The sequence below is a fragment of the Leuciscus leuciscus genome (assembly GCF_965113295.1).
Source record: "Leuciscus leuciscus genome assembly, chromosome: 7".
Taxonomy (NCBI): domain Eukaryota; kingdom Metazoa; phylum Chordata; class Actinopteri; order Cypriniformes; family Leuciscidae; genus Leuciscus; species Leuciscus leuciscus.
This window is the reverse complement of record NC_138731.1, coordinates 22,270,717-22,282,426: the sequence shown is the minus strand read 5'-3', so window position 1 is coordinate 22,282,426 and position 11,710 is coordinate 22,270,717. Positions and strand designations below refer to the sequence as shown.

At 38.7% G+C, this 11,710-nt stretch overlaps 1 protein-coding gene across 1 annotated transcript; it reads right to left on the bottom strand.

The window, feature by feature from the left end:
- Nucleotides 1-869: 869 nt before the first annotated feature.
- Nucleotides 870-9,637, bottom strand: LOC309503722 (UPF0524 protein C3orf70 homolog B). Its single transcript, XM_082176490.1, has 3 exons — nucleotides 8,768-9,637; nucleotides 8,270-8,458; nucleotides 870-1,600 (listed from the first exon to the last, which is right to left on the bottom strand). The coding sequence occupies exons 2-3, from the start codon at nucleotides 8,451-8,453 to the stop codon at nucleotides 1,011-1,013; spliced, it is 774 nt and encodes a 257-aa protein (XP_082032616.1). The 5' UTR covers nucleotides 8,454-8,458; nucleotides 8,768-9,637; the 3' UTR covers nucleotides 870-1,010.
- Between the last annotated feature and the right edge of the window lie 2,073 nt (nucleotides 9,638-11,710).

Here is an 11,710-nt window from a genome sequence, read left to right as displayed (position 1 = left end):
AGCTACACCACAATTTACTAATAGTAAAAAGAAAGTCCAACAAAAATATATGTCATTTGAGCAAGTAACATGTCTGCCACAATAGTAGCCCGACCATCTTTGCTTGGTTTACTGACATGACTTGACGTAAACACAAAATATCCCACAAAAACCTGTCCACTCAAAAAAAGAATTCATTTTGAATGAATTACCCCATGTTCCCCAATTCATTTTGAATGAATTGCTAAACGAATACAAAGTTATGTCATGATATAGATGGTGCAGGCTAATAGGTCCATATCTCAGACTGCTTGCAATCACACCATTCTCTATAGGGCACAGCTGATTGGTTCCTGCTGTATCAGTAGCCAATGAGCTCAAGTGCTCAACCTTCAAATACTTGGTTAACATTTGCCTTAGCATTGCAAAGCGCTTTAAGAAACCCTCCAACTTCGCCAGCTCCACCTGTATAGATACGCTATGGTTAATTTGTACGCTATATTGCACAGCAACAGCATGTCCTACTTGCCTACAGCAGCGTGTCGTGTGTATGTATTGGCAGTAGCAAGTCCCGTTGCTCAGCAGCAGCAGCAGCCTAGCACATCTTTTCGGCCAAGTCCAAATATATCAACATTGTCATACCCATTACCATGCCAACACTCAGAGAGTTGTCATGACAGAACTATAATTCACCATGGCTTAGTGAATTGGGGTAAGGCAAGAACCCAATTCTGAAAAGTTTTTTATTTTTTTTATGTAGCCTACTCACTCACTTTTTTTTCCCAAAAAAGTATTCCGTAGTGCAGATTTAAAGTCAAGAACTGAGCTGTTAAACTTCAAACATAGGATCATATGACAATGAGAACAGAAATATAGATTAGAGACAAATGTAAAGTGTAGCAAAGTCTTTATGGGTGTAGTATTTTCCTCTACATACAATATTTATTTTAACACAATTAGTTAATCTTGTCAGACAAAGAGAGAGAGAGATGTGAAAAGAACAGAAAAAGAAAATATGCAGTCTGGAAATATCACACAGTAGTTTCAATATTTTCAATAATCTCCACAATGGATTTGGAAGGGGACAATAGGGCGCATTCATCCTGGTCCCATAGACTTCCCGGACTAGAGTGTCCATCCATGCTAAGTTCGTCCTCTTCCTCAGACTCTTCCTCATAGGACTCCAGATAGTGACCTCCCAATGCATTGATTCCCGAGTCCTCAGAGCTGGAGGGCGAAGAGCAGTGGCCCATTTTTGGTCCTTTAACGGTCTCCTCAATTGTCTGCTTGTCTTCAGTGTGCTTTTTCTGTGCTACCAGACAAGCAGGGTTTATCTGAGGTGGGCTAAGAGGAGCCTCCGTGTGAACTGGGGGCCGCTGAACATAGCACATCTTGCCGTTGATACGTTTGACAATGTAGTCATCGATAAACAGTTCGGCAATGTTGCAGTACTTCGGGGACTCGGGGCAAGGCGGTGGCAGGAAACAGGGGGAGATGCGGAGGAAGCGTTCAGTCAGAGAGATGGACAGATCAATGGTGTTGGTACAGTCAGATGGAGCGACCGGCACAGGTGTGCTGGGTAGCTGAGCCACATTGGTCATGGGTTGGTACACATATTTACCTGTACAGACAGAGTAAAAGGAGATCATTACCTGAATATCTATCAAAAAGCACATACTAATTCGTGTACTAAAATTGTTTTACCTCAACAAGGCTGAAGCAAGCAGTAAATTCAAATTAAGGCTTTGAGAATATTTAGCTAGCAAAACTTTAAGTGTAACTAAAACAAAAAAAGGAGATATGCATTGCATTAAAACTCACAGGATGCTTCATTATGTATAATCTCTTGCAGTGCACTGCAGTATTAATGCCAGCAGCCTCTGGTCTGAAAGTCATCATCATTTACAAATACATTTATTTTTGTTTTCAGTAAAGCATAATACATCAATATCTCACATGGAGACGGTTATCCAAAAACCTGTGGCGTCTATCTACAGCTAATGAAAACTACTGCAGCACACCAGTTTAGTTCATCTTTGGACTTGCTGTCAGAAAAGAGAGATCAAAATCTAAAATAGTCAAGTGTAATTCATTGAAACATATTTAATTACATAATAATCATTTAAGATAAAAACACATTTTTGGGTTGTATTACAGAGCAGCAACACTACTTTCACAGAATGAAATTAATGCTTATTCTACACATTGTAGCATTTCTTTTTTCTTTTCTTTTTTGCATAGTCTATGTTAAGGTCAATGTTTCTTGCCCCCAAAAGAGTTTTACATGATCATTTTCCACCCTTCCTTTGTTACTGTAGCTTTAAACGTGTATGTATACTGTAAATTACCTCTGTTTTGATTGGTTATGAAATGAGTAACAGTGCAACTGCCAAGATGCTGAATGTTAAATAGGCTTTGATATGTACACCTGGTTGTTTCTCATTTACTTTTTAATTAAGGGCCATTCACGTCAAATACTTCAAATGATCAAATATGTGAAATAAATGATTAATCTGTTGGCTGTTAATTATAAAATCAAATCAACATGAAATACAAAAATAGCAGTAAATACAAATGTACATATATCATATCATATAATAGAATAAACACTCTTTTACATAATTGGACTGCTTCTTATTATATTATATTATATTATATTATATTATATTATAGCTTTCTATTGTTTGCCATTACAGTACATTTTAAATGGAATCTCTGTTCCAAACTTTGGATTTGGAAGTGTTTTCTTCACATTTTAAGAGCTGATTTGAAAAAATTACCAAAAACTACTTTTTATTAGCTACACATTTAACAACATTGTTCTACAGATCTAATCTGACAGCTAATATGTCACTGTGGTGTCTGCAGACAGTAAACCTACTAAACCAGCTTGGCCTAGAATAGAATAGAATAAACTGAAACCACATGTGAGATATAAAATAAAAACATGTTTTAAAGGTTGTACTGATTACAAGATAGACATTTTATCTTTTATTTTATAATATGTTTAAATAAAATTCACCACATGGGCATTTTTGACCCCACGTTTAAAAAATATAAAGCAGTTTTTTTATGCCATTTTATTCCTGTGTCCCACGTGAATCCATGTAAGTCCTAATATGTGACCCTGGATCACAAAACCAGTCTTATGTTGCACGGGTATATTTGTGGCAATAGCCAACAAAACATTGTATGGGTCAAAATTATAGATTTTTCTTTTATGCCAAAAATCATTAGGATATTAAGTAAAGATCATGTTCCATGAAGATATTTTGTAAATTTCCCACCTTAAATATATAAAACATTTATTTTTGTGAATGGATGCAGCACTATCGCCAATAGAAATGGACAACTTTAAAGGCGATTTTCTCAATATTTCGATTGTTCTGTACCCTCAGATTCCAGATATTCAAATAGTTGTATCTCGGCCAAATATTGTCCTATCCTAACAAACCATACATCAATGGAAATATTATGTGTTCAGCTTTCAGATGATGTATAAATCTCAATTTAAAAAAAAAATACCCATAAGACTGGTTTTGTGGTCCAGGGTCACATATGATGATTTCTGATCTAACTCTTCTGCTTTGTTAACAGCTTTGTTAAAATAGGCTACTATCCCTATTATATTTTCACTTTTATAAAAGCTACTTAAATTTCCTAATTGAACTAAGGTCTAATCCTGGCTTAATCTAAGCCCTGTCTGTGAAACCGACCTTCAACATAAAAAAAGAAAATCTTGTTTTCCATGAAAGATCCCCTTTAAATCATAGTGTAAAAGTTTGATCAAGGAGGATTTTTTTGTCCCATTTGTCTTTTTTTATATTTTTTATTATTTTTTGCTCCCCTTTGTTGAAAAATGGGGATGGGGGTATGGAAGCCAGCACCATACAGTTAATTTCCGTTTCGTTCCACATATCTGCAGAATCCAGCCGGGGTGTGATCAGGACATCTATGACAACACTAATCCCCTGTTATCTAAGGCCCAGATCCACATCCACTCACTCGCTCATGGCCTTTGACAGTAAGTCTCTTGTCTCATATCTCTCTGTCTAAAGGTCTTTCTCGCATGCACACCCTCTGTCTTTCTCTTTCTCAAAAGCATCCCCTGAATTATACAGGAGTCAGCTCTACAGAGATAAAATATGACAGCAGCCCCATCCATCCCATTCACTTCCCCAAAACGGATTTATACAGGTCACTTAAGAATGCATTAGACAGCAACTGTCAAATATCTTGTGTTTGGTGCTGTAAACAGATGACTTTAATTCCAGGGTATAACTAACTAAAAGTAGTGACACTACTAACTAAACTACATTTCAAATGGGAGTAGTTTTTTCAAGTAAAAAGTGTAATGACTCTCTCATATCAAGCACTACAGGGAGTTCGATTAATTTTAGTGGATGGATATTCATTCAGATTCAAAATGTTCAAAAACAAAATTCTCAATTTATTTGTGCTGCATTTTACATCCTATTTTCGTACTGATATACAAAATAATAATATATACTGCAATAATTTAATGAAATCATACAATATCTGGGTAGTGTAATGGAACAGATACTACTACTACTACTACTACTACTACTACTAATACAGTATATTATTAATAAATGGCATTTAAATGTTGAAAGTAATAGTAGTTCTAGCAAACAATTCCTGCAGCCCCGAGATTTGATATGATTTCTTTATCAAATTCATGAGATGAACTTAATAAACATATCTGGCCAAGAAAAGCAAAGACAACAAAAGCAACACAAAAGCAAAACAAACTCATTACATTCTAATGAGATTCCAAAATGCACGGGGGTGCCGACTATCTCAACTGAGCGGAACACAATTATTTCACCGCACTTTTCTCATGTGCAATCAACAATAGAGGTTCCACTTGTACGGTTTGGCATTCATTTACAGACTTCTGTCGGTTCTTTGTTTTATAAATCTGTTGGACAAGGACCGGATCTCCAAGCCAGAACGGAGCTCAGAGAGGAAATCAATGTTTGACAGCTGCAGCTGCAGGCACAGAGCCAGAAACAGGAGGCTTCCTTCTTGACGTTTCACACATGGCCACATAACATCACTAAGCAGCACGTACACGCCTGGAGCGCAGACGCCACTCTCACAGCTTCTGCTCTCTCACCACAGCCCTGGATTTACTCAGAGGATGACTGGGTACTGTCAAACCCAAACACAGCACAGGTGCTGTGCAAGAGCAACGTTAATAAATCATCACAATGTACACCATAACACAGCGGTGTCCCGTTGGGGCACTCGTTGCACCCTAAGAACAGTCAAGACAACAACACAATAAAGACTGTTTGTCTAGAATGGAAACAGAAATGCAATTTGGGGGATTTTTTATTGTTATTTAGCAGTGCCCATTCAGTGGGGTCAGTAAGATTTTTTTTTAAATGTTTTTACAAGAAATCTCTGATGCTCAACGAGGCTGAATGTATTTGATAAAAAAATTTGTAAAAACAAAAATATTGTGAAATATTATTACAATTCAAAATAAAGGTTATCTATCTGGAAATCCTGTTATGGTAAAGCTAGATTTTCAGTATCATTACTTCAGTCTTCTAATATGCTGATTTGCTGCTTAACATTTTTGTGGAAACTTTTTTCATATTCTTTTGATAAATAGAAATTTCAAAAGAATAGTATTGGTAACTTTATTTTAAGATGACGTAGTTACACATTACTAAATTTACGTACTATAGTAATAACAGTAAATGATGCACTTATTACAAGTAACTAACCCTAAACTAAACCCTAACACTAACCGTATATCTATAGTAATTACATACTAAGCACAATGTAACTACGTCACAGTAGGGTGTAACCACAGTATTTACTTGAAATAGATTCAAAATAGTCTTTACTGATGCATCCTTGCTGAATAAAAGTGTTCATTACTTTCTTTCTTTCAAAAAAAAAAAAAAAAAAAAGTTCTGACCCCAAACTTAAAGGGATATTTCACCCAAAAATTTAAATTCTGACATCATTAACTCCCCCTCAAAAGAAGATATTTAGCAGAATATGGGTAATCAAACAGTTGATGGGCTCCATTGACTTCCATATTTGAAAAAAAAAAAAGGGAAAAAAATAGGGCACATCACCTGTTTGTCCATCAACATTCTTCAAAATATCTTCTTTTGTGTTCAGCAGTAGAAAGAAATGCATACAGGTTTGGAACAACTTGAGGGTTAGTAAATGATTGACTGATGACAAAACTTTCATTTTTGGGTGAACTATCCCTTTAAGTGTATCACATTATCTCCACTAAACCAAAAGATCTGTAGATCTGTCATAAAATGAAAAGTGCTTCCCCTGATGATAAGCCATGCATGGAATCGTGAATAGCAGTCGCCAATTGTGCAAGGTGTCATTTCAAAAGACTTAGTTTCTACAGTTCCGCAACAAAGCTCCAGGATTTCCAGCCATGAATTATTTAACAGATCCGGCATACTAAACAATACATATCAGGGTGCGCTTGTTGTGTTTGTAATTTTATGGTACATTTAATGCTTTTGACAATGGCACACCAGTCAGAAGTTCTCACAGGGCAAGTGTGCCGGCTGATAAACCGCGAGCACACATTAACATAATGCTCTGTCTCTCTTGCAATAATGGCAGATTACAGCTGTCATCATGAGCACAAACTGATAAAGGAAATACACACATAAAAAATAAATAAACCACAGAGTGTCTACCCCATCCTACAATCCAAATTCATTATTTTGCAACCTCATATCTCACACTGTGGATGTATGCGATCATACAAAATGATAAAACTGCATGCAAACAATGATGCACTGCATAGCTGCATTTGTAGACCAGTATTACATTAGAATTTATGTTGATTACAGACATGCTTTTATTGATCAGATAAACAGAGTAACCCTATCTGTGTTGTAAAAGTAATCACAAACATAGGACTAGCCAGTAGCCTAATAAAATATATAGAGGAAAATATAGAGGAAATCAAAAAAACTACTGATGGCCGTTGAGGATAATAATCTTTTATTATTTGATGGCTGAACTTAATAAAGTTCAGCTCCCTTGGCAGAAGTGTCATGAGAGGGTATTAAATTCGGTTTGATCTGTTCACACAGTTCTAAAGGGCTCGTACTGACATTTACCTCCCTTAAAACTCAATGAAAGCTTTTCCAATCACTCGGGACCTGAACTCAGTCAGAGTGACGTGAACTAGAGGAAGTGAACATCATGCTCTAGGATCCGAGCAGACGCTTCCTGTGTGTATTCGCTCATGACTGGTGGATTCAGGGTCATGTCCAGCTAACGACTGGAGAATATAGAGGTGACGCCAAGGTTCAGGAAGCTCTGATAAAGTCAGCTATAGAGGTTTGAACTCTCACAATGGATTTGCTCCTGAGATATGTCTGGGGAGATCTAACACATCTTGCTTACTAAGAAATTGTCAAGCTTGTGCTGAAGACATATAATGCTGAAAAAGCATCTGTGTGCAGTTACTGATGACATCACAAGCTCATAAGTGTTCCCAAATCAGGTTGCGTGATCATAGATGCAATGCATAGTGGTGTTCAAATAAATGTCATATTTGAAACACTACACTCAATTGGGTTAATTGATCCTTAAGGTTCTTGACTCAATTTTAAAGAACCCTTTGTGCCCAAAAGGTTCTATATAAGGAGAAATGTTTTAAAAGCTTGCGTAATAATTTCATGTTTAATGGGTTATTTAAGAAAATCTAGTCATGAAGTATGTTTACGAGTTGTTTAATTCATAACATTTAATAAAAAAAATTATTAAAACTAAATGAATTAAAACTAAATCAATCAAATCCATCATGGGATCATTTCATGGATTTAGTTTTAATTAATTTTGTTTTTAATTTTAATTCAATTTTATGAATTAAACAACTTGTAAACATAAGGGAATACATGAAGCGCCTGACAGAACGCTTTAAGGTTTTATAGAACTTTTTCTTATAAGAGATGAGATTCATATAAATAGTCAAAGAAAATGGAAAATGATGTATTTACTACATAACCAATTTTTTCTGCAAGATGATTGACAGTAGATTTCTTTCTGCTATATAGAATATTTGGGTAGTGATCTTTAATCATACTATCAGCTGCATTATTGTGTGAAGTGAATGATATTTTATACCACTTCTCATTTTAGAACAGTGCACACTTACTATTGTATCATAATGTATTTAGAATAGAATAGAATAGAATAGAATAGAATAGAATAGAATAGAATAGAATAGAATGTATATGCATGTCAGAAGTTGGTTACTTACAGTGACACCAGCCTAAATGGCAGCACCAGTGCAGTTTGAAACACTTTCCGTGGCTGTGTGTCGCGCAGATGGACAGTCCATCACAGGGAAGAAAGTCTGGTCTGCCTGCACAGCTTCTGGCCAGAGCTTGAGCTTCATCTAACTTATCACTCTTCAAAGCCTTCTGCACTCCGGTGTAAGCCATGGTTACTGTAAGAGAAGAGACATGCAATGAAGATACACTGTCAAACAGGGGGTCACCTACTGATTTAAGATACATTACAAAAAGGAAGGTTTTAGTCTAAAGTAATAAGAACTGATAGAGGAATGAAATGTATTTATGTCAGACTTTACGGTATATGACACGTTTATTAATTATTTATTGTATTATATAATTATCATGTAATACACGTAGGCTACTATAATTTGTGTTATGTCAAATATTACTGTATTAAAAACAAATGATGAACAGCAGAGTGTTAGTCTCAAATAACACGAACTATAAAAGTATTTGCTTACCTCATTCACTTACAGCTGATGATATCCTACCATCACACAACATCTGCATTAAACTTCCCACAACATCAGCATTAACATCCCTGTAGCCGTACTGAACATGAAGAATTGCATTTTTCCATATTAAACTGAAATGGCTTTCGATGAGGATAATCCTTCATAGATTTCCAGAGAATTATCAGCTGATTAAAATAACGGAATCTGGCAGATCCGTACTGAGGAACAATCATGCATGTAAAAGGTCCTGGAGCGCTCGCTATTTAAGGAGAGAGAGAGCGAGAAAAGCTCAGCAAAGCAGCGCAGATTGAAACTTATGTTTCACATGAGCTCCTCGTGTTGCAGTCGCAGTGGATGCTGCTGCGGGACTGACTGAGCGCTGATCGCACACTGACGGGAAATATACTGCACACACACAGCTGCAGTGACAACACTTGACCAGAAGACGGCGCTCAGAGTCACTACAAAGGTTTTCTCATTCACATGATTTTATTGTATAGTAGCCTACATAAGGAAAGACGGCTACACTTTATTTTAAGGTGTCATTGTTACAGTGTAATTATATATTTAAGTACTGAGTAATATTAATTAACTACATCATGTACTTTACTCTAGGGTTAGAGTAGGATTAGGATTTGGTTGAGGTTTAGTTGCATGTAATTGCACAATTTACTGTTATTGCTATAAGTAGGCTACATAACATATGAATGTTTTATTATTGCTATTATTAATAATTGTCTTAATTTGACTACCAATCTTTAAATATAGCAGTGGAAAAAGCAAAAGACGTAAAAAAAAAAAAAAAGGAAAATGTATGAAAAAGACATTGATTATTTGACGAATCACTATAAAAGACATTTTGAATTAAAAATTCATATTTGAGTTTTCAACGAACATTTAAAAGATTTCTTTAAAAGAAAAGTGAGACATTTTTTACATTTGTTCCCCTCTAAGCGAGCTAAAATGATATTTCAGTCAAATTTACACATTTCCCATTAATTCAGGATGTTTCCAATGGAAATTATTAGAATGTATTCAGGACGAAGGGCAGTGAAAATATGATTGTTTTTAAAAAAGTGGTCTTGTGTCTCACTTTACCCCAGCTTAGGGGTAAACTGAGACAGACCAGAGAAATCAAGGGGGTAAAGTGAACCAGCTGGGGGTAAACTGATGCACTTACTTTTTCCACTCTGAAACTTCCATAACAACACATGTTGTAACAGTAAGAATCTTGACAGCTAGCTTGACAACCACACATTCCAGAACTAATGTCGAACTAGTAACAGAATCATGGAGATTGGTCAATTAAGCAAATTTTTTTGATGACCCACCGGTGCGCATCCAAGTAAAGGTGCAACGCCCTTGGCGTGCTACGGGTGAATGGCACACTGGAGGAAATTCCTCCTAAAAAAAAAAAAAGAACTATGTCCAAATTATTGTGATACATTTGGAAAACTCAATGTAGTCAGACCTCCCCTGGCCAGCCCAGGGAGGGTGGCCTGTCCTGAGCCAGATTCGTATTTGTCCGCCACCGCTGGAGCTCCGTCTGGAGCAAAGTCGGTCCTAAAACGGACCTTTGGGTCTTTGTGGAGGAGGGACAATGCTCTGCTCAGACAAGGAACATGGACCAGAGAACCGTGGTGGTCAGACCGGGTGGGGAAACAGCCTGACCCAGCCCAGGGAAAGTGCACTTTGTGCGGGCGAGACTTCCAGTAAATAGGGTCTGGTTTGGACACCCAGTCCCTTGGTGCCAGGGCGTGCACACCGGTGAACGTGCACCGTCCTGGGTGAGCTAGGGGTGAAAGACACACTGGAGGATATTCCTCCTTGTAAAAATGTCCAAAAATATATTGTATTTGAAGAAGAGCTCCATGCTCGCAGACCTCCCGGGCCAGCCCCAGGGAGGGTGGGTCATCTCCGGTCAAAGTCAGATCCGTACACCTGCTGGCGCTCCTGCTGGAGCAACCACGGACCCTCGGGGTGTTGTAGAGGAGGGAGACGACACTCTTATCGGACTAGGTAATGGAAAACAGACGCCTCCGGGTTGCCTGGGGCCCAGAGGAGCGCACCCTCTCCTTCGGGCCGTCAAGTCGGGGTGCCTGGTCGATTGGAGCTTCGGACGCGCCTGGGGATGGAGCAGCTTGCTCCTCCCCGATTTGCGTGTTGACCTCGGGAGACTCAGATGGCCCGTCTGAAACAGATGTCCGCAAAGGTGGCCGCGGGCGCGTCGGGAGGCTTGGATTAGTTGGGGCCCCCCTGGCATGTCTTAAGAGCCAAACTTTGCCCTGCGCCTCCCCCCGCTTTGAAAGCACCCTTCCTGGTTACGGCCTCGATCCAGATGCCTCCTGCCCCTGCCCCCGGTGGATGGTTCCTCATGCGCCCTATGAGTGGCCGTGTACCTGCGCATCGCGGTTCACCGTCCGGAGCTTCTCAGTAGATCCCAAAGGTAAAACGTATGCATGTCGAACAGTCGGTCTGGGTAAACGGCGAAGCGACTCCAGGGGCTTGAGACACCCCTGGAGAAAAAGCGGTGGAGGAAGGTCCTCCTCCGAAAACAAAACGGACAGTGTCCGTGAGGTTGCAGATGGACGAGATTCCCATGCTGACTTTACTCCCTAGCAGGCTCCCAGGGAGAGTGCGGAGCTCCTGTCGGAGCGACCTCGGTCCTAAAACGGACCTTGGGGGTTTTGTCGAGGAGGGGACAAACGCTCCATTCGGACAAGGTGAGACGGAGCAGGTGCTCCACCTCTTTGCCTAAGCTACTGCACCCCAGGCTACTGATTTTACTTCCCCCTTCTTTTTTTTTCTTTATGAATCTTAGAAGGCTTGACTTGTCAATATTTCTCTCCCTTGCAGCTGCTCTTATAGACTTCTTTCCTTCCTTGACCTCAGCGGCTGCACTCTCCATCTCCTCGAGGGGTGTTTTGCCCCAGGTTTTCTTCCAGGTGT